Genomic DNA, 22,884 nt, shown 5'->3' with positions numbered 1-22,884 from the left:
TAAGTTATTTTCTGGTGCCGTTGTAAGTGCTCGAAGCTATTTCCTTTAGATCCTGCAATTGCATCTTTTTGTTTCTTGTTTTTCACTAGCTAGGCATAATGGAAAGTAACAGTGAGCTTTTTAATTTATTTCCTGAGTTAAGACATGGATTGTTTGCTGCGAAAATTAAAAAACCTATGGAACCTTATTTGCATGCTAGTAGCAATAATATTAGTATGAACGCTTTGAACACCATTGTTGCTAATGATATGGAAAATTCTAAGCTTGGGGAAGCTGGTTTTGATGAGCATGATATTTTTAGTCCCCCAAGCATTGAGGAGAAAATTTTCTTTGATGATACTTTGCCTCCTATTTTATGATGATTATAATGACAGTGGTCTTTTGGTGCCGCCTACTATGGAGGATAAATTTAATTATGATTACAATATGCCTCCTATATTTGATGATGAGAATAATAATGATAGCTACTTTGTTGAATTTGCTCCCACTATCACTAATAAGATTGACTATGCTTATGTGGAGAGTAATAATAATTTTATGCATGTAGCTCATGATAAGAATGTTTCATTTGATAATTATATTGTTGAGTTTGTTCATGATGCTACTGAAAATCTTTATGAGAGAGGAAAATATGGTTGTAGAAATTTTCATGTTACTAAAACACCTCTCTATATGCTGATATTTTTGAAGTTACACTTGTTTTATCCTCCTATGCTTGTCACTTTGTTCTTCGTGAATTTGTTTATTTACAAGATTCCTATGCATAGGAAGTGGGTTAGACTTAAATGTGTTTTGAATTTGCTTCTTGATGCTCTCTTTTGCTTCAACTCTTATTTCTTGGGAGTGCATCATTAAATTTGCTGAGCCCATCTTAATGGCTATAAAGAAAGCACTTCTTGGGAGATAACCCATGTTTTTATTTTACTACAACAATTTTGTTTTATATTTGAGTCTTGGAAGTTGTTACTATTGTAGCAACCTCTCCTTATCTTACTTTATTGCATTGTTGTGCCAAGTAAAGTCTTTGATAGCAAGGTTGATACTAGATTCGGATTACTGCGCAGAAACAGATTTCTGTCTGTCACGAATTTGGGCAGGGTTCTCTGTAGGTAACTCAGAAAAATCTGCCAATTTACCTGCGTGATCCTCAGATATGTACGCAACTTTCATTCAATTTGAGCATTTTCATCTGAGCAAGTCCAGTGCCTCTAAAAAAATCGTCTTTACGGACTGTTCTGTTTTGACAGATTCTGCCTTTTATTTCGCATTGCCTCTTTTGCTGTGTTGGATGGATTTCTTTGTTCCATCAACTTCCAGTAGCTTTGGGCAATGTCCAGAATTGTTAAGAATGATTGTGTCACCTCTGAACATGTGAATTTTTGATTATGCACTAACCTCTAATGAGTTTGTTTTGAGTTTGGTGTGGAGGAAGTTTTCAATGGTCAATAGAAGAGGATGATATAATAGGATCAAGAAGAGTGAAAAGTCTAAGCTTGGGATGCCCCTGTGGTTCATCCCTGCATATTTCAAGATGACTCAAGCATCTAAGCTTGGGGATGCCCAAGGCATCCCCTTCTTCATCGACAAATTATCATGTCACCTCTAGTGAAACTATATTTTTATTCCGTCACATCTTATGTACTTTACTTGGAGCGTCTGTGTGCTTTTATTTTCATTTTTGTTATTTTCATTCTCTGAATAAAGATCATGCTTGTGTGGGAGAGAGACACGCTCCGTTGTTGCATCACATGTGTTCTTAGCTTTATTCTTAATGTTCATGGCGAAGGTTGAAACTGCTTCGTTAATTGTTATATGGTTGGAAACAGAAAATGCTACATGTGGTGATTGGTATAATGTCTTGGATAATTTGATACTTGGCAATTGTTGTGCTCATATAGATCATGTTTAAGCTCTTGCATCATATACTTTGCACCTATTAGTGAAGAAATACATAGAGCTTGCTAAAATTTGGTTTGCATGATTGGTCTCTCTAAGGTCTAGATATTTTCTGGTAAGGGTTTGAACAACAAGGAGGGCAGTGTAGAGTCTTATAATGCTTGCAATATGTTCTTATGTAAGTTTTGCTGTACCGGTTCATACTTGTGTTTGCTTCAAACAACCTTGCTAGCCTAAGCCTTGTATTGAGAGGGATTACTTCTCGTGCATCCAAATCCTTGAGCCAAAAACTATGCCACTTGTGTCCACCATACCTACCTACTACATGGTATTTCTCTGCCATTCCAAAGTAAATTGCTTGAGTGCTACCTTTAAAATTCCATTCTTTGTCTTTGCAATCATATAGCTCATGGGAAAAATAGCTTAAAAACTATTGTGGTATTGAATATGTACTTATGTATCTTACTTCTTATTAAGTTGCTTGTTGTGCGATAACCATGTTCCTGGGGACGCCATCAACTATCCTTTGTTGAATATCATGTGAGTTGTTATGCATGTTCGTCTTGTCTGAAGTAAGGGTGATTTATCATGAGTTGAATGGTTTGAGCATGCATATTGTTAGAGAAGAACATTGGGCCGCTAACTAAAGCCATGATCCATGGTGGAAGTTTCAGTTTTGGACAACAATCCTCAATCTCTTATGAGAATATTATCTGTTGTTGAATGCTTATGCATTAAAGAGGAGTCCATTATCTGTTGTCTATGTTGTCCCGGTATGGATGTCTAAGTTGAGAATAATCAAAAGCGAGAAATCCAATGCGAGCTTTCTCCTTAGACCTTTGTACAGGCGGCATAGAGGTACCCCTTTGTGATACTTGGTTAAAACATATGTATTGCGATGATAATCCATGAAAATCCGAGCTAATTAGGACAAGGTGCGGGCACTATTGGTAATCTATGCATGAGGCTTGCAACTTATAGGATATCTTATACATAACACATATGCTTTATTACTACCGTTGACAAAATTGTTTCTTGTTTTCAAAATAAAAGCTCTAGCACAAATATACCAATCCATGCTTCCCTCTTCGAAGGGCCATTCTTCTAATTTTATGTTGAGTCAGTTTACCTACTTCCTTCTATCTTAGAAGCAAACACTTGTGTTAACTGTGCATTGATTCTTACATGCTTGCATATTTGCATTCATCATATTACTTTATGTTGACAATTATCCATGAGATATGCATGTTACAAGTTGAAAGCAACCGCTGAAACTTAATCTTCCTTTGTGTTGCTTCAATGCCTTTACTTTGAATCTATTGCTTTATGAGTTAACTCTTATGCAAGACTTATTGATGCTTGTCTTGAAAGTACTATTCATGAAAAGTCTTTGCTATATGGTTCAGTTGTTTACTCATTGTCTTTACCATTGCTTTGAATCACTTCATTCATCTCATATGCTTTACAATAGTATGATCAAGATTATGTAAGTAGCATGTCACTTCAGAAATTATCTTTGTTATCGTTTACCTACTCGAGGACGAGTAGGAACTAAGCTTGGGGATGCTGATACGTCTCCAACGTATCTATAATTTCTTATGTTCCATGCTACTTTTATGATGATACACACATGTTTTATACACACTTTATGTCATTATTATGCATTTTCCGGAACTAACCTATTGACAAGATGCCGAAGTGCCAGTTCCTGTTTTCTGCTGTTTTTGGTTTCAGAAATCCTAGTAAGGAAATATTCTCGGAATTGGACGAAATCAATGCCCAACATCTTATATTTCACGGAAGCTTCCAGAGAGCCAGAGAGGGACGAGAGGGGAGCCCTGGGGGGCCCACACGCCAGGTCGGCGCGGCCAGAGGGGGGGCCGCGCCACCCTATTGTGTGGTCCCACCAGGGCCCCTCCGAGGCTGCCCTTCCGCCTACTTAAGGACTCCGTCGCGAAAACCCTAGCGGAATAAGCCACGGTACGAGAAACCTTCCAGAGCCGCCGCCATCGCGAAGCCAAGATCTGGGGAACAGAAGTCTCTGTTCCGGCACGCCGCCGGGACGGGGAAGTGCCCCCGGAAGGCATCTCCAATCGACACCACCGCCATCTTCATCACCGCTGCTGTCTCCCATGAGGAGGGAGTAGTTCTCCATCGAGGCTAAGGGTTGTACCGGTAGCTATGTGGTTAATCTCTCTCCCATGTGCTTCAATACAATGATCTCATGAGCTGCCTTACATGATTGAGATTCACATGATGAGCTTTGTATCACTATTAATCTATGTGCTACTCTAGTGATGTTATTAAAGTACTCTATTCCTCCTCCATGATGTAATGGTGACAGTGTGCATCATGTAGTACTTGGCGTAGTTTATGATTGTAATCTCTTGTAGATTATGGAGTTAACTATTACTATGATAGTATTGATGTGATCTATTCCTCCTTTCATAGTCTGTCGGTGACGGTGTGCATGCTATGTTAGTACTTGGTATAATTACGTTGGTCTATCATGCATTCTAAGGTTATTTAAACATGAACATCGAATGTTGTGGAGCTTGTTAACTCCGGCATTGAGGTGCTCTTGTAGCCCTACACAATTAATGGTGTTCATCATCCAACAAGAGAGTGTAGAGTGGTTTTATTATGTGATCAATGTTGAGAGTGTCCGCTAGTGAAAGTATGATCCCTAGGCCTTGTTTCCAAATACTGCAATCATCGATTATTTACTGTTCTACTGCATCTTTACTTCCTGCAATATTACCACCATCAACTGCACGCCAGCAAGCTATTTTCTGGCGCCATTATTACTGCTCATATTCATTCATACCACTTGTATTTCACTATCTCTTCGCCGAACTAGTGCACCTATACATCTTACAAGTGTATTAGGTGTGTTGGGGACACAAGAGACTTCCTGTATCGTGAATGCAGGGTTGCTTGAGAGGGATATCTTTGACCTCTTCATCCATGAGTTCGATAAACCTTGGGTGATCCACTTAAGGGAAAACTTGCTGATGTTCTACAAACCTCTGCTCTTGGAGGCCCAACACTGTCTACAGGAAAAGAAGCGTGAGTAGACATCACTATCTAGCATAAATACTCCCTCTTGGAGTCACAAGCATTTACTTGGCCAGAGCAACTACTAGCAATGGAGAGCATGCAAGATCACAAATAACATATGACAAATACATATAATCGATCTCAACATAGTATCCAATATTCATCGGAGCCTAGCAAACACAACATGTAGCATTACATAAGGATGATCTTGATCATGATAGGCAGCTCACAAGATCTAAACATGAAACATAAATTGGAGAAGGCAACCATCTAGCTACTACTATGGACCCATGGTCCAGGGATGAACTACTCACGCATCACTTCAGAGGCGGGCATGGCGATGTAGAGGCCTCCGGTGATGATCTCCTCCTCCGGCAGGATGCCAGGAAGAGCTTCAGAACCCTCCCGAGCTAGGGTCTGCAATGGCGGTCACGACGGAACTTTTCGTGGATGGAGGCTCGGGTGTTTAGGTTTTTCCTAACATCGTGAATAAATAGGCGGAAGTGCAAGGTCGGTGGAGGCCAGGGGGCCCACACCACCCCTTGGCGCGGGCCTAGGCCTGGCCGCACCAAGGCATGGTCTGGCCACCCTATGCCTCCTCTTCGTCCCCCCTCTGGACTCTGTCTTCGTTACGGTAAAATATTGACTTCGGCTTTTGTTTCGTCCAATTTCGAGAATATTTCCTGTACAACTTTTATGAAATACAAAACAACAGAAAACATGGAACTGATATTGTGGCATCTTGTTAATAGGTTAGTGCCGGAAAATGTATAAAAGTGCAACAAAGTGTGAGCAAAACATATATAAATTGGTGTAAAACAAGTTGATACGTTTGCAACGTATTAGCATCCCCAATCTTAACTCCTTCTCGTCCTCGAGTAGGTAAGTGATAACAAAATAATTTTTGAGGTGTGACATGAAGCCAACACAATCTTGATCAAGTTATTATAAAGCATTGTAAGCTGGGATTAAAGTACTCTAAACATAGGCATGATAAATATAATTCTAACAATAGAACTTAGCAACCATGTTATAACATGAGAAGTAACTCAAACAAAGGATCATGAATAATTGTGCATTGAAAGAAATTGTTTGTTTATGAGCATAGAGAAAACATAGCAAAGTGGTACTCAACATGTCCTTTATAAAGTAGCAAAACATAAATACTAGGAGACCTTTAAAGTTCAAAGGGTGACTAGATACAAGTAATTTAAGAACAAGCAATAGCATAATCATGAATCAATCACTAATAATTTTGGAACTATGCACATTATACTAAGAATGACAACTATCCTCTCTTAATTGGTGCATAAACAAGAAGATGAAGACTCAACATAAAAGTAAAAGAAAGGCTCTTTGCAGAGGAAGCAAGATTAAAAAGTTTTATAATTCCAAAAAGTATGGTACTCATTAGCTTTGAGCTCTCATTACCCCTATCATAAGCATCTTGAATAGCTAAAGTTAATGTGAGGGCAAATATGAGTTATATGCTTGACAAATCACAAGTTGAAAATCTCATGCCCCTTGAATACGAGTACCTAAACCTTATGCTACTCAACTTAGGTCCCAAATAAGTTCTTGTCATTGTAAGTATACATGTATCATTGAGAACGCCAACGGGGTACCTCCTGCCCCATGATATGAAAGTACTCCTGCATAGGAGCAATCCCATACCAAAATGACAAGACAAACAGACAATGAGCTTCTCAGCAATTATTTTATTTACTATGGGCATAGCTCTTTATTGAAGATGCTTCATAGAATGCTCACTATGGTTCGCTGTAAATTTCCACCTTGAATGATGCATGGCTTAAATTGGCGGCCCAGGTGTTTCTCTAACATATATACAAACTCCATGGACTTACAAGTTTCCATTTTATTTTGCACCGCTAGGCATCCATAAACAAAAGAACATGACATCAACTAAATAGGAATAAGTGCAATGTTGAAAGTGTTCCCCATCAAAGCATGGTTGTGCTAACTCCCAACTCGCAATTTGCAAGCATATAGACTTCATAAGATAGTCACAATGACTCAAGTTTATTAAGTGCAAGAAAAGTAAATGTGCCATCAAGTTCGTGAGAGCTTTACTAACTAATTTTCTCATGATTTTTTTTAATTTGGAAGATAAATAAAATACAAAACAGCAGAAAACAGGGAACTGACACTGTGACATCTTGTTAATAGTTAGTGCCGGAAAATATATAAAAGTGCAACAAAGTGTGAGTAAAACATATATAAATTGGTGTAAAACAAGCATCCAACATCAAAAATTATAGATACGTTTGCAACGTATCACTTGCAGACAAACCGGGGCGTGAAGATCGTCTTCATCTGAGCATAGTTCGTGATCGGGGTGTTGATGTACTCACGATGCCTCGGGTAGCGCTGCAATCCAGAAGGAACAAGTGTTAGTGCGAATCACAATGACATACTGTCAGATCAATGAAGGAACTCAATGAAGCTTACTACCTTCATGTACTCATCCAACGTCTCTTTATCAACAAGATAGAAGTAGCAACCATCTTCGCTCCACTGGAGAGTGCGATTGGATTTGATCTTGCTTATCACGCTCCATTTGGTCCTCCACTTTCTGATATGGTTGTAGACCTGAAGAGTGCTCACATATATGCGAGCGGATGCAAGAACATCAGCAACTACCTTATTCATCTATGCCTATTTGAATCCCAGGTTAGAACAGACGTTGCTATGGACGAGCTCAACCAAGCGTTTCAGCACAAACTCTGACAGCTTAGGTTGACAAACCATGGCAGGTTTATTTGCAAACAAATAATGTTTAGCACTAATAGATGGAGTAGAAAGATCAGGGGAGCCCAATGGTATGATCGCCTACATGACAAATAGCAGAAGAACGTAGCCAAGCATTAGCACATCAATGAACTACCACATCCACATTCTTAAGAATTAGCACATCAATGAACTACCACATCCACATCCTTAAGAATTAGCACATCAATGAACTACCACATCCACATCCTTAAGCATTAGCACATCAATGAACCACCACATCCTTAAGCATTAGCACATCAATGAACTACCACATCCACATCCTTAAACATTAGCACATCAATGAACTACCACATTCTTAAGCATTAGCACATCAATGAACTACCAGAAAAGAAAGAGCGGTCTTACACTCAGAGTAGCCACACGCAGCACCGAGGTCGGGGAAGCAGGAGACCCTAGCAAAGAAGCAAGCATCACAACCGTCCCCGTGGAAGAGTCATATGCAACCTTGACAACCATCCCCGTGGAAGAGTCAGAAGAAACCTCGACAATTGTCTCGTGGTAGAGTCAGATCCAACCACGACCGACGACAAAGGAATTGCCTACGATGGATTCTATCAGATCCCCCTATGTACCCAAAAGTTCTAGATCTAGGGTTTGTAGAAGCTTACAACCGGAATGATCGACGCATATGAAGACGACAAGCCGTGGTCAGTCACCGCTGCCACAACCAACATCGCTGCCGCCAGCCTCGCCGACCATGCGGGTGAGGACGAGCCGGCCATGTCGCTAGATCGAGATGGGTGGATGTGGTCGAAATAGGGGGGATTTGGATTTGGCGGTGCCCCTACATGCGGTGGCGAAATTTGGAGGCCGGTTACCGAATTCATCCCGCCTATTTTTCGTTGTTACGCGCGAGCTCACACCATCTCCATTCAGTGTCTCTGCGGGAACGTGGCGTTATTGCTTTTTTGCGGAGACGAGGGTGGCTCGTTGGAAACGGCTGATTCAGACATTTCTCATGGGCATAGCTCCAGTCTACTTTAAGATGCACGCGATGCAACACCTCTAATCTAACGGGGTTTTAAAATTAACGAAATCACCACACGCAGCTGCTAACTATTAATGGAAACGTCTCTTTATAAACCAAAATCAGAGTATCAAGAGATTTAGAGCATCTCCAGCCGCGTCCCCTAAAGGGATTTGGGCGCGCCGGGCCAAAAAACCTTTCCAGCCGCGTCCCCCAAAGCCCATTTTTGTCCGGCGCGGCCCGATACGTTGTCTGGCGCCCCGAGCCCGTCCCCGTCCCACAGGGGACGCACCGGGGACGCCGGACACACCGAAAAGCGAGGCAAACCGACGCGGGCCCGGTGCGTCAGCGGCTCAGTGAAAAATCGTCTCCCACTCCCGCCAAATCCCGCCCCTCCCGCCATATCGCGCCTATCCCACCGCGCATTTCTAGCCTCCCAACACTATCCCGCCGCTGATTCATTTCTCCTTTCCCCGCCGATTTGTTTCTCCCTCCCACCGTCCACCCGCCGCCGCTACCTTCTCCCCATTCCATGACGCCACCGGTAGCCCCCAAGAAGATGGCCAAGAAAGCGGCCAAGAAGCCGCCGGGCAATGCGACGAAAGGGGCGAAAGCGCCATTCGCGAAGCCGCGGAAGGCGCCGGCCCCGAAGAAGAAGCCGGAAGGATGGACCGATGATCAGTGGCACCAAGACTGTCTGCGCCGGAAGATGTCGACGGCGGAGCGGAAAGGACGGAGGGCGGTGGAGCAGGAGAAGAAGGCTCTGGCGGCGCGCCAGCACCAGCACTTAATGGCCGGGTGTCTCGTCGCCACCAACGCGAGCCCATATAGTACGAACGTGCCGGTGTACGTTCCGGGAGTCTTCTCTCCGTCGTCATTCGTCTTCTACAACGACGGCCCCTCCGGCACTCCCGGGTGTGTGACGCCTAACTTGTCGCCGCATTACCAGGATGCGCTGCCGCATGGCGGCTTCAACCCCAACAACCTCTACTCCCCGGCGTACGAGCAGCGCGAGCCAGGACCCGGTGCGGACGACGACCCTTTCACTGGCCGCAGGGGGCCGCTCGAATTCGACGGCGCCAGTACTGAGGGTGCTGAGGAAGAGGGCGGGGGTGAGGGCGAGGAGGACGATGAAGAGGAAGGGGTGGAGGACGAGGACAACGACGAGGATGAAGAGGGCGGCGAGGAAGAAGACGAGGAGGGTGCCGGTGACGATGATCTCGTGGAGGTCGACGCGGACGACGTGAAGAAGAAAAAGAAGAAGAAGAAGAAGGTGTCGGGCACACGAGGCCCGAAGTGGACGGCTTTGGGGGATCTTTGTCTGTGCGAGTCGTGGGCGACGGTGAGCCATGACTCCATCATCGGCGCCAACCAAAAACACGGGAAGTATTGGGCGAGAATCAAGGCCGAGTTCGATGAGCGCAAGCTCATCAAGAGCGACTACAACAAAGTGACAATGAAGAGGAGCCAAAAGGCAATGTCGACGCGATGGGCCATCATCCAGGCGTCGGTGAACTCCTTCCATGGATACCATCAGGAATTACTGAGCAGAGCCGAGAGCGGCGCCAACCTCTCCCAAATGATACGACTCTTTCTTCCATAATCTGTAGCGCCTACATTGTGTTCGATGAAATGATTCCGCTTCCTTTGGCTAGTTTGATAGGGCCATGGAGGTTTACGTGAGGAACTCGGATGGGCATAAGTCGTTCGCGCTGATGCATTGCTATACCAAGCTCAAAGGGAATGAGAAATGGCGATTGACGCGTCTGTCGCTGACATAGGCATCCCCAATGGGCCTGCCGAAGATGGTACCTAGGGTTTACTGAAGGCCCACAACCCGAAGGATAAGAAGAATCGGAAGCCCAAGTTGCTAGTTAAGGAAAGCTAGAGTTGTATTAGGAGAGAACACTTGTAATATTGCGGGATGAGTTGGAAACCCTCCCGGACTCTGTAACTTGTGTATCACGAATCCCTCGGCTCCACCTCCTATATAAGGGGGAGCCGAGGGACAAAGAAAGCATCGATTCATTGTCTCACAAACCCTAGTTTTCATATCGTCGAGTACTTTTCGGCTGAAACCTTCGAGATCTACTTGCCCTCTACTTCTAGCTAAAACCCTAGTCTACAAGGCATTGACAAGTTTTCCCCTTGTCAATTGGCGCCGTCTGTGGGGATTAGAGGCGTCAAGGATCTGATCTCGATGGCACGTTCAAGATCGTCGACTTCGTCAACAGCAAGCAACGCGATGGATCGAGGTAAACAGATCGAAACTGGTCCTGTCGATTTTGTTCCTCACCCACCCTCCCGTTTGGATGCATATGCGTATCTGGAGGAGCCTATGGAAATGACGTTCGGAAGGTTCCACTTTCGTGTCGAGAAAGAGGGAGCGTATCGTCTTGAAATTCCGATCTCGTCGGGATTAGAGGCGGTCGATTCCGATTTTTCGAATTCAACATCGTCCATCGAGTCAGGCGAAGAGGAGACTTCATCGCCACGCTTCATCAGCACCAGGGCAAGCGAAAAGCTCGCCAAGATCTTCAGCGACATGTCCTTTGAGTCATCTGCGGACTCAGATATAAGCGATGACTCGAATAGCTTCGACAGCTTCAACTTCATCGACAGATCTACTACCGTTGGCAAGGTCTTCACCAATATTTATGATGGTGTTACCAAACCCAACATGGTTCAGTATCCAAAATATCATCAGATCTATGCAATCGGAGATCCGAGTCGCCCACAAGAGGAGACATCAGAGAATTTTGACGAGGCGGGAAATCCATATGTCGATCCTGCAGATCTCACGAGAGGTCTAGGAACAAAATATATTGGACCAGGAACACGAGAGATGGTGCGATTTCCGCAGGAAGTATGGGATCGAGTCGCAAGAGCTATTAATGGTACAGAGCCAATGACTGTAACGGCGACACCTGAGGAGTTACAAGCATATCAATATAGGCTTGCACGTACCAGGCGGGAGCTCGAGAAGCAGAAAATCGAGCTGGATAGAAGGCAGGAAGCAGCCTCTGCATCAAGCAGGCGAAGGACGGAGTTAAGTCGACATTCAGGAACTTCGGGAGATAGCCACAGGGCAGCTTGAAATAGAGCAAGATCTCGGCTACAAAATATACCTGAGGCAGATAGAGAGAATCTGGTTCAAAACCTCGACATGTCCTTTATGTCGATAGACACGAGGGGGAATATCATCCCTAAAACACCGGAAGCTGGGTATATGACGACGCAAGCCTTTATCCTCGCATCCAAGCCACCTCCCGGAGATCCAAGAGAAGCATTGTACAATATGGCTATGGCAGGAGTTGGGGCCATGGGGACAGCGTTTGTAACAACGCCTCCCGAAGGTTCAGCAAGGCAAAATAGTCCACGACCTGCGGCAGCAGCACCAGGTCCCGAGAGAACAGGTGGAGCAAGAGACATAGCAGCGCAAGCAAGGGTGGACAGAGCACGAAAAAATAGAAGGGAACATCGACACTCCCCAGAGATAGATGACGAGGATATGTGTGGGCTGCCGTGCTTCACAAGGAGGGTCCGAAAAACTCGAGTTCCTTCGGGGTTCAAACTACCCGATAACTTCAAAAAATTCGACGGCCTGCAAGATCCAGAGGATTGGCTAGTTGATTATCTTGAGACGGTAAAGCTGATAGGAGGAACCAGAGCAATGGCCATGCAGAGCATCCAAGTACACTTGAGTGGAGCTGCGCGATCTTGGATAAAGAAGCTTCCTCCAGGTTCTATCGACAGTTGGGATAGCTTCGATGACGTGTTCGTCAAGAATTTTCGATCCACCTGCAAAAAACCAACGTCGTTGGAAGAGTTGAGAGCGTGTCGACAAAAGCACGATGAATCAATGAGAAAGTATATCCAAAGGTGGAATATCATTAAAAACTCGGCAGAGAATATATCGGACGAGAGAGCGATAGACGTGTTTGTCGCAGGAATCCGGCGGGGAGATTTTGTCGAGGACTTGGGGAGAACCAACCCAAAGACAGTATCCGCATTGATGGAGATAGCAAACAGATGGGCAGACGGAGAAGATGCTGTTCACAACAAACGACATAGGTCACCAGAGGAGGACCGCAGTCGAAATTATCAAAATAGGCGATGATTTCTTCGGCAGTACTCGAGCTATGATGCTCCTGGACAAATTTCGGCTGGTTTTCGAGCGAGCGCTGGAGGAAACAATAGAGATGACTATCAAAGGAGCAACGAGCAGCGAGGCGACAATAGAGATGACTCCCGAAATAACAGGCCAAATAATGGGCCAAGGTTCCAGAGACCTTTCGTGTCTCCCGAGGATATGATGAACGGGTCGTGTCAGATGCATTTCTATCTCGACAACAATGGAAAGAGACAGTCAGGACACCTGCAAAAGGATTGCCGAAATTTTCAGACAATGCTAAGGTGGGCAGGGCACGCCAATGCCCAGACGACAAATAGAAACCCGCAAGGGCCCATGAGTGAGATCCACTTGCCACCTCCTCCCACAATTACGGACGAAAATCGACACCAGCTCAGAATAGCGGCAGCACCAGCGCCACCTCCATACGTTGATCCCAATTCTAATGGAGCGGTCTCGATGATTCAGAAAGGCAGGCCATCTAATAGAGCTCAGAAAGTAATCTCGCGGCAGGTATTCATGACAGAGAAGATGCCTTCACCAACGGTTGAGTACCTCAATTGGTCAGGGCAGGACGTTGGCTTCACAATAGCGGATCACCCGCAGCAAATTCCTCGACCAGGGCAGTCAGCACTTATCTTACCAACAGTAATCGCGGGATTCGACGTATCGCGAGTATTCATAGATGGAGGCAGCAGTTTAAACCTTATGTATGCAGATACACTAAGGAAGATGAACATATCTCTAGCAAATCTGAAGCCAACCGATACACGTTTCCATGGAATCACGCCAGAGAAGCCAAGTTATCCGTTGGGGAAGGACGCCATTGATCTGGACGCGGCGTCGGCAACATCGGCAGGACGTCCTACTGGCAACAAGGCTGCCAAGGCCGCCTTGGCCGACGCCGCGTCGTGTGAGAAGACGCAGGCGTCGATCACGAAATGCCTCGCGGACGTCTCCTCGACCTTTCTCTCCCGCGCCAAAAAGAACGACGAAAGGTGGGCGGAGCTGTTCAAGAGGCAAGAGGAGAAGTTGGAGCTCAAGAAACGCATGGACGACATGTCCCTGCTGAGAGCGTCGACAGAGGGAATGTCTCCCCGGACGCGGGCGGCGCACAACTTCTTCAAAGGCCAGATCCTCGACGACATCGAAGCCAAAATGGCGGCGGCCGACGCTGCGGCCGACGCGGCGGCCCAGGAAGCGGCAGCGGCAAGAATCGCGGCGCAAGAGCCGGCTGCCGCGTCTTCGACTGCTACACCATCGTCGGCCTACGCGACAGCGGCGGAGGAGACGGAGCATGCACAGCACCAGGCAGATCGCGACGAGGTCATCGTGATCGATGGGCCTGCGTCGACTCAGGATACGTCGCCGTCGACCAACCCCTTCTTCTAATTTAGCATGCACTATATGGTCTGTAATATGATCGCGCGCCTAGTACTTTGATCGCCGCTACTCTGATCGCGACGATTCGGCGGGAACGATCTCTTTTGAATGCAAAATTTGAATTCTTGATTGGGGGCGGCGTTTGGGGGACGCGACTGGGAGCGACGTCCCCAAAGGCGGCACGAACAAAACATGTCCCCCGACGCGGTTTGGAGGACGCTTTTGGGGACGCGGCTGAAGATGCTCTTAATTTCTAATGGGCCGGGTGCCACTGCATCCCACGTTTGGTTCTTCAATTCCACCTGATTTTGAAACAACCATATTCGATCGCCACGCAAATCGAAGAGAAATCTCGCGTGTCCCTTTCGCAGCTCCACAGGCCACCACCAGCACATAAATAATAAAGAAAAGAAAAGAAAAAAGAAGCAGCTCCCTGCAATTTCCATCTCAAAGGAGCTGCGAGTGCCAGCCCCACGATCTCCCCACGCGCACCCACCCCCAAAACCCCCCACGCCGCGCAAACCCTAGCCGCCGCCGCCGCCGCCGCCGCATCAGCAATGGCCGGCCTCATGCGGCTCGCCGGCGCCGCCCGATCCCTCTCCCGCGCGCTGGCCCCGGCCGCGCGGCACCACCGGACGCTCGCGTCCTCGGCGGCCGCCCTGGCCGAGGACGAGTGCTGGTCCGAGTGGGAGGAGGAGGAGGAGGAGGCGCGGCGCCAGCGGGCCCGCGCGTCCGCGCCCGCCGCGGAGTCCTTCCCGGCCGGCGGCGGGCCCGCGGGCGTGCAGTGGGTGGTCATGGGCCGCCCCGGCCCGCAGAAGCACGCCCACGCCGCGCGCCTCGCCGAGGTGCTCGCCGTGCCCTACATCTCCATGGGCACGCTCGTCCGGCAGGAGCTCAGCCCCACCTCCTCGCTCTACAAGAAGGTTCGCCCTCCTCCCCACTCGGAAATTGTCCGATTCCTGTAGGATTTCCTTTTCTTCTGATTTGAGCTGCCCCCCTCTATCGATTTCGCGATCACGGGTCAACCCGAATCCCCCGAGCCGGATCGGCGGCGCAAATTCTTCTCAAGTATATGCTCTCTCAGCAATTTGTGAGATCTTCCAGGCGTTTCGGTGTTTGAAAAACATTTCCGCGAACCAATTGCCTGATCGAGGAAGAGCTGCGCCTTTTCTTCACTTAACCCAAGCCTCCGCCGTCAATTTCCTGCGCGCTTCTCGAGCTTTCTCGTGACCTGCCGAGGGACTCATGTGATCCTGTGCGATATCCGCCCCCCGAGCTCTCCAAGACCACAACTTTTCTTTGGACGAGCAAAAGTTCTTCAACTTTTCCTCATTTATTTATTCCCCACCAAGTATTACACAAATCGAAAGAATTTTCCTTGGCCACAATTTCCTAGTCCTTAATTAAATGCCACGGCGCGAACAATATCACACGAGTATCTTCTTCCACATTTTGTATGCTTACATTGGACCGTGTAATGCTGGGAGGGGAGTGTGGCGGCCATGTCTTTCCCTGCGTCCTCCTCTTTGCAGATTACCACGATGGAGACCCCGTAGTTTGCTTGGGTTTTATAAGCAAGTTTGGAACATTCAATACTGGCGTCTTGTGGAGGGCAGCCGTCTGCATATGCATGCTTCCAATTTTGCCCTGCATTTGTCCGGCCTTTTTGTTCTACCTATCTTGGACAGCTGGAGAGTAGTTGGTAGAGTTTCCCAACCCTAGACAATGAGAACCATTTTAAAAATGGACACTATCATATAACAATTGTACTAGTATTTAAAAAATGTAACGCCAATTGGTTGTGGTTTTTGTGGTTATTGTATGGTGCTAAACTGCTTTTTTCCATTGCATACCAACAGATTGCTAATTCGGTGAATGAAGGGAAGCTTGTACCCGAGGATATCATATTCGGATTGCTGACAAAGCGTCTCGAGGACGGATACAACAAGGGTGAAACTGGATTCATCCTCGATGGAATCCCACGCACTCGTATGCAAGCTGTAGGTTCCGAGTTACCCTGTATGCTTGAACAAAAGAAGATACTTACTGTTACCATGTGGTTAACCAGTTAGCCTAGACAATGAAATGCCTTGGTGGTTAGATACTTGCAGTGTTTTGACTAGTCTCATATTTCAGGAGATTCTTGATGAGATCGTGGATATCGACTTGGTTCTGAACTTCAAATGTGCTGATAACTGTTTCATGAAGAGGCGTTCTGGGGGTGACATCTGTACCCATTGTGGCCAGCTTTTTGATGCCAGCAGTACGGTTTCTAGGGAGCGTAATCTCTCCCTTGGAAGCCCGACTTGGCATGGTCAGGCACAACCTGCTTCTATAGTAGGCCTGGAGAACCCAAGGTTGGAGAAGATGCGTGCTTATGCTGAGCAGGTATTTTTCAGCTTGGCCAACCCTTCTGAAGCCATATATTTAGTTAGGATAGTTCTCAATTTGCCTTGCACTCAAGGCAGCGGAGGACTTAAAATTTATCTGACAATGCCAGTAGTATCTTATGCTCCCTGAAACACAATAAAAGCCAATTTGTAAACATATATATATAGTTTTGTGCTATTACAACTGTACTGATGGTGTGAATGTGTGATTACTTCTAGTAATATGTAACACTCAATGTGCAGGCCAAGCAGCTGGAAGATTACTACAAGAAACACAGAAAGCTTGTGGAGTTGAAGACATCAGCTCGCCCTGGGGAAACCTGGCAGGGGCTCGTCAGCGCCTTGCAGCTCCAGCATCTAGACCCATCCCCAACACCACACAAACTCACCGCGTAAATAGTGTCCACTGAGTGTTAAGGATCTACATTGTGATCCATGCCTGCGACGTACGTAATGTACGTAGTATAACTATAAGTTTAAGTCCCTGAGGATTCAGTGGCTGTGGTATTTCGCTCTTTTCTGCTATAGATAAAATGTAAGCGATTTTGTAGACGCGCTTGCTTATATGTTTGTAACTGAGTATTGAACTTGCAAATGCAAGTCTACGGTGTGCCAGGCTCTCTGCCGTGCTGTTGTCTTGAGTACCAGTATAATTGTTCTGTGAGTTCTGCCCCCTCGAGTAGCCAGGCGGATATGGTGCTTTGTTCCTTTTTGTAATAGATAAAGTGTAAGCGATTTTGTAGACATGCTTGCTTATATGTTTGTAACTGAGAGTATTTAACGTGCAAGTGTGCGGAGCGACAGTCTCTGCTGGTCTGTTGTTTTGAGTACCAGTTTCGCTCAGTATTAGTTGCTTTTCAATCACCAAAAAGCAAGTTATTAGGTTAGCCATAGTGCTACATAGCTAGTATAATGCATATTGGTCCCATAAAAATACTGATGTGGTAGCTAATTAAGTAGGAGAGGAGAGATTAGAGTTAGCTAGTATAATGCACATTGGTTTCACAAAAATGCTGATGTGCTAGCTAATTAAATAGGAAAGGAGAGATTAGAGTAACATAGGTAGATACTGTATCATGGCGCAACAACGAGAAAAGTTAATTCTAAAAATCCTGTACACAAATTTATATTGAGATTCTAAAAAATAATAAATATGATATAGCTATAATGCTACTCCATGATACTATCCACTATAGAAATAGTATTATAACTACTACATGATACTTACCACTATACCAGTCTTATGCGTTTTCTCGTGCGCATCTATCTTATGCGTTTTCTCGTGCGCATCTATCATGTCCTAATGTGTGCTTTACCAGGGAAGAACATGAGACCAAGACGTGTATGGTAACTGGTAAGCAGCAAAACTGATGGGTCTTTTCATGGAGGTCGACCACTAGCTTTGGCATTGGGCTGTATAGTCTGATGTACATCCTGCCCCAGTTCCGTGTTTAAGTTTTAAAATCAATGTGCTGCATCAGTGTTTAAGCTTTAAAATCCATGTGCTGCTTCACTGTCTAAGCTGTCGTTCGTGCTACGGAGTACTTGCCAACCGGTCCAGTGTTTCGTGCGTGAGTTTAACCTGTGGCCACAGTCGTGTAGCCTGGGAGGGGATTGGAGTACGCTCTACGGCCTCATTGATTTGGTAGATCTAGTACTCTGACGTAGTGATAGCTGGGTGTCAGATCTGAATCTCATCTTGCGTTTGCACTATACACCCTTCTCCCACTCCACTTATCAGGAGTAACTTCTTCTCAAAGCAAAGACCATATGATTGTAATATTCTGGTAACCAATATAAGTGCACTTTGTTACAACTACCAGCAGCAGAGTTGTAGCTACTAAAACCCCAATACTTTCTAGTTACATTTCCTGCACACCTAATTGACAGAGAAACAAAGAAGGAACCGCACCTAATTTCATTGCATTGGCACCGAAACAATGCACTGAGTTTCTTGGAGCAATCGATTAGTGGATCACAACCAGAGCTCCCGAAGAAATCTTGCAGTAGTAGTAGTTCATGTTCAGTTTCATGTATACTCTTAAATACAGACTACACAAATATGAAAAGAGCAATACTACTAAAGTCTTCAGATACAATTTTATACCACTCTACTGCCTTTCTTCCATTTTGACCCCTTTCTCATTTTCATCGTGGAACGACACGGCCTTAAAAGTATTGTTGCTCGCGCTCCTGGACGGGTTAGCCGAGTCCCATTTCGACGGGTGTGCTTCCTCGCAGACTCTGCGAAATCAATCCAGTGTAAAGAGAAATCAGCGTAAATATGTCAGTACCAACGATATAGAGGGCGACCGGTGCACATACCCATCCTGGTGACCGCGAGACGAAGAGGGTTTAAGCTTGCCCGAAGCACTGTCGAGCCGGTTACTCGCGGAATTCTCTGTCTCTGAACCTCCGGCGGTGAACGCACTAGTAGTCCCAGGCTTCAGCTCGCCAAGAGGGTACAGTTCTGGAGATGACGACGGGTACTCGAGCCTCGTGAACCGCTGCTTATTGGAGGTCCGAACGAGGCCAGAGCCAGGGTTGTGCGGCCCGCAGGTCATGAGGCACATGAGCAGGTTGGCCGGCTTCAGCCTGCCGCTGACGGAGATCGTGGCAGTTCTTTCATCCTCCTCCAGCAGACCTCTCCTCCTGCCGGCTGCTTCCGCCCTTATCAGCGACTGCAGCGTACCGCTCCTTCTACCAGAAGGTTGCTCCGCTGCAGCTCGACGCTTGGAGTGGGACTCGCAGACGATTTCTGGGTTTTCCGGGGTTACTCCTGCCGTGTCTTGTCCCTGTTGATGCTTTGTGCTGTCCCGCCTCGCTTTATCATCTGTCTGTGTGGCTGCATCGTGCGCTGCTGCCTGATTGTTGAGGCCAGGTGAGCTTGCGCCTGAGGACGGCATGCTCGCCTTGGGGGACGAGTCGCTTGAGGAGCCTGAATGTGGCATTCTGCATTGCTCGTCGTACCCGATGGTGGAAGCAGATGGTGGTGACAGCAATGCTGGTTGGGGAGCTGGTGGTGGCAATATCTTTTTGGTGGCTGAAACAACAGCAACACGAGGAGGCGACAGTGGTACTGCCTCTTCTTTGACGACTGCAACAGCAGGTTCAGTAGTAGGAGCAGGAGATGGACACGTTGAAGGCCACCCTTGATTTGTTCCAGTAGAACGAGGTGACTCTTGCTGCTGAGCTGGCTTGGGAAGCTGAACCTTTGCATTGTTTGCACTACTATCCTGCTGGTGATCTGAAACTGTATCTACTTATAAGCGGCGGATCCAGGAACAAAACACAGTTGATCGCTATTCATGTAATTAATACCTGGTGTCGACTGGTCAAGTTGGAGCTCGGAGCCCTTGAGGACGTACTCGGTGCCTTGTGAGGGCAGCAGCAGATCCCCCTCGGACAGGTCATGCCACACAAATCCATTCTTGTATCTCCTGCATGGCATCATTGCATCATCAATACAATGTTGGGTAAACGATGGATCTTGAGACGGCAATTCGATCCATGGGTATGTCGTGCATACCTTTTGCAGGACCAGGAATACTTGGCTGCCATGCCCTTCCCTCTCAGGGCATCCAATCGGCTCATCACATCTGAACAAATTGCAATTCTGGTAAGGCAACTCTATAATGACCAATAGCAACAACAATCGAGTGCCAGTGGCAACTAACCTCGCAGGTAGAGGCCTTGTGGGGAGGCGAGGGGCACCTCCATGAAGTGTGGATGCTCCAGGTGTTGGTTGCGGCACAGGTAATACACCACCGCCACCCTCGCCGTCCCTATCTCGTACCTCTTGGTTGGCGGCGGCTCCGGCTCCACCCTGGCAGGCCTGGTACGTATCCCGGCTGGGCTGGCACGCCGTCTGGCTGTCCCCTCCATTCTGTTCAGTGGCTCCTCCGACATGTACGGGTGTATCAATCTGATGAACTTACACTGCAGTCATATCAGAAACAGAAGAGTCAGAGATCAAGCAAGATATGAACAAGACAAGGCAAGTAAGCAGAACTGGAATGTGGGACAAACAAGAAATCGTAGGAAAAACGAACAAACCTGCTGCCTTCTCTTCGCGTTTCAGGGATAGAACTGGAGATGTATTCTTGTGCTTCCTCTGGGTTCAGAAGAAAACGAGAGCCCTTTTGTACAGGGTGTGTTGTGCACGGCCAGGGTAGGAGGAGAGGAGTGCTGGGTAAGAAAGAAATACGGGAAAGACCTGGTGTTGCTGCCCACATGGGGCACATGTAGGATGGGCAGAGTACAGTTGGACTTACTTGTTCTGCCTGCTGAGTGTTGTACGTGAGATTTGGTTGGTTTTACTTTTACTCCATGCAATGCAGTGCAGACACCTTTCTTCTTTCCTGAGCTTTGCTTTGCCTTTGCATCTCCATCTATAGCTTTTTCCACACACCGATGCATGCAGTGTAGCCTAGTGGAGCTTTTCCGGGCCTCTTTGATTCCCCTGATCTGGAGGTGATACAATACAAGTAAAAAGTGATCCTTATATACTCAGCATTACTAAAGTTAGGTTCAAATTTTCAAACAAAAAGTTGAGTTCAAATTTTCATGGAAGATAGATATTTGGATACACCGAATAGACCATGGATCAGGCACGGGAATCCAGGGATTAGAAGAGTTGATCTGGGATAAATCTCATATTAACCGGAACAAGCTTCACTGTTATCTCGAATAAATGACCAAATTTTATGGTCTACAGTAACAAAAAGCTAACTGTTACCTGCCAGTAGTTATCCCTGGTCCTAGCATACCTGCAAAGATATAAGGTGCTAACCACTCTACCAGATGACGATCTTTGGATCATGATGTTCTGCAAAGAGCAGTTCAGCAAGAAGGACCTGCTGTGTTTGGTATAACCCCTTTCAGGATTCCTAACAAAGGTAGAATTATTGTTGGTTATCTCACTTTATCTTTTGGCTGAATGGAATGTCAACTAAGAAGCATGTTTAGTCAACCTAATGCATGCCTGCCATAATATCACAGCAACAATGTCGTTGAAGCTAGTTATTTCCTTCTTTTGTTAGATCGTCACATGCTGGACGATCTCTGATCAAAATTGCAGCTCAGCTGTAAAGGTTCCCATGAGGGTAAGTATATTTTGGTCCAAGTACCTCAAGCAATAAGTTCTATTGATCAGGAATTTACGAGAAGCCATACAGAAAATATGGCTTATCATTTTAGCGAGGAACACACACTGTTTATCTCAAAGCAAAGAAGCATAACATCTGGAACATATGCTTTATTGCAGCTATCTCTTCTCTACCGTATCCACTCTATCGAGGAGATAGTGCATAGTGAAGAAACAAGAACAACATAGGCTAGTTATATTTTAAATTTTGCTTGCTGCGGATAACATAATGACTCATACCTGGAAAGAATATCAAACACTGAGATGAAGTCTTGATCAGAGAAGGTCCCATAGCACAGAACACATGTTAATATGTCACTATGTGCTGTTTCAGTCACTCCAGAGCAGAAATGTTCCTCGTTTACCAAAGAAATATCTGTTGTTACCAGGATTGCAGGTCAAGCAGCAATGTTGCATGAATTAAGATGAAAATTTCCCATTAAGGATGGGCTCTAGAGAGTCTTGCTGTTATATTTGAATTTCCAACACCCTTAGTAATCAAGGAAGACACCATATTGTTGTAACTAGCAATATGCTCCTAGGGAGACCATAACACATAGCACCTACGTGGGTTCTACATCTGTGTGTCACTTGCAGAAAAGATGCAAATAACGCATATGTAGATGATAACACTAAAAATCGTGAGCCACTCGTACCTACCATAAGTTGAAACGCGCTGCAGAAACACAAAGTCATAAAATGAACTAAACAGACAAAATGATATGATAATGTGCTGTCAGTGATGCTAAGAAACCAATTTAATGAATGGAAAAGGTGCTCTTAGGAGCACCAAGGTATACATTATATGCGAACCTGACAATAAAATTAAGACACAGATTGTATTTCTGGGCATCACTTAAAGAATAGATGCCAAGAACACCTACGTAGATCATAAAGATATAAACCATGGACAAGCCATAGCTATCATATGTTGAAATGCACTGGCGAAATACAAAGTCGTGAAAGGAACTATTTAGCCAAAAGGATATGATCATGTGAATTAGTACAATATTTCCTTACAGGAAATGAGTATATCACTCCCAGTCTCTAGCGCTGCAAATACAAATTCAAGGAGGAGTTGGCACTTCTGGTCCATAAA

The 22,884-nt window shown here is 46.0% G+C and overlaps 2 protein-coding genes across 5 annotated transcripts; one reads left to right on the top strand and one right to left on the bottom strand.

Moving 5' to 3' along the window:
• Positions 1–14,713: 14,713 nt before the first annotated feature.
• Positions 14,714–17,466, top strand: LOC127314342 (probable adenylate kinase 7, mitochondrial). The gene is made up of 4 exons (XM_051344797.2): positions 14,714–15,172; positions 16,109–16,249; positions 16,386–16,637; positions 16,883–17,466. Exons 1-4 carry the CDS (start codon positions 14,807–14,809, stop codon positions 17,033–17,035), a joined length of 912 nt encoding a protein of 303 aa, XP_051200757.1. The 5' UTR covers positions 14,714–14,806; the 3' UTR covers positions 17,036–17,466.
• Positions 17,467–18,536: 1,070 nt separating this feature from the next.
• Positions 18,537–22,157, bottom strand: LOC127314343 (uncharacterized). 4 transcript variants are annotated; one of them, XM_051344798.2, is made up of 7 exons: positions 22,026–22,157; positions 20,696–21,106; positions 20,317–20,578; positions 20,169–20,238; positions 19,961–20,079; positions 18,965–19,892; positions 18,537–18,883 (listed from the first exon to the last, which is right to left on the bottom strand). In XM_051344798.2, exons 3-7 carry the CDS (start codon positions 20,546–20,548, stop codon positions 18,751–18,753), a joined length of 1,482 nt encoding a protein of 493 aa, XP_051200758.1. In that variant the 5' UTR covers positions 20,549–20,578; positions 20,696–21,106; positions 22,026–22,157; the 3' UTR covers positions 18,537–18,750. The 4 variants fall into 4 exon arrangements, with proteins under 4 accessions (XP_051200758.1, XP_071679580.1, XP_051200761.1 ...); XM_071823479.1 differs by lacking the exon at positions 22,026–22,157 and having other exon boundaries at positions 20,696–20,778; positions 20,914–21,938; XM_051344801.2 differs by lacking the exon at positions 22,026–22,157 and having other exon boundaries at positions 18,965–19,886; positions 20,696–21,943.
• Between the last annotated feature and the right edge of the window lie 727 nt (positions 22,158–22,884).

The sequence above is a fragment of the Lolium perenne genome, chromosome 7, assembly GCF_019359855.2.
Source record: "Lolium perenne isolate Kyuss_39 chromosome 7, Kyuss_2.0, whole genome shotgun sequence".
NCBI classification, from domain to species: domain Eukaryota; kingdom Viridiplantae; phylum Streptophyta; class Magnoliopsida; order Poales; family Poaceae; genus Lolium; species Lolium perenne.
This window is presented reverse-complemented; position numbering and strand designations above follow the sequence as displayed.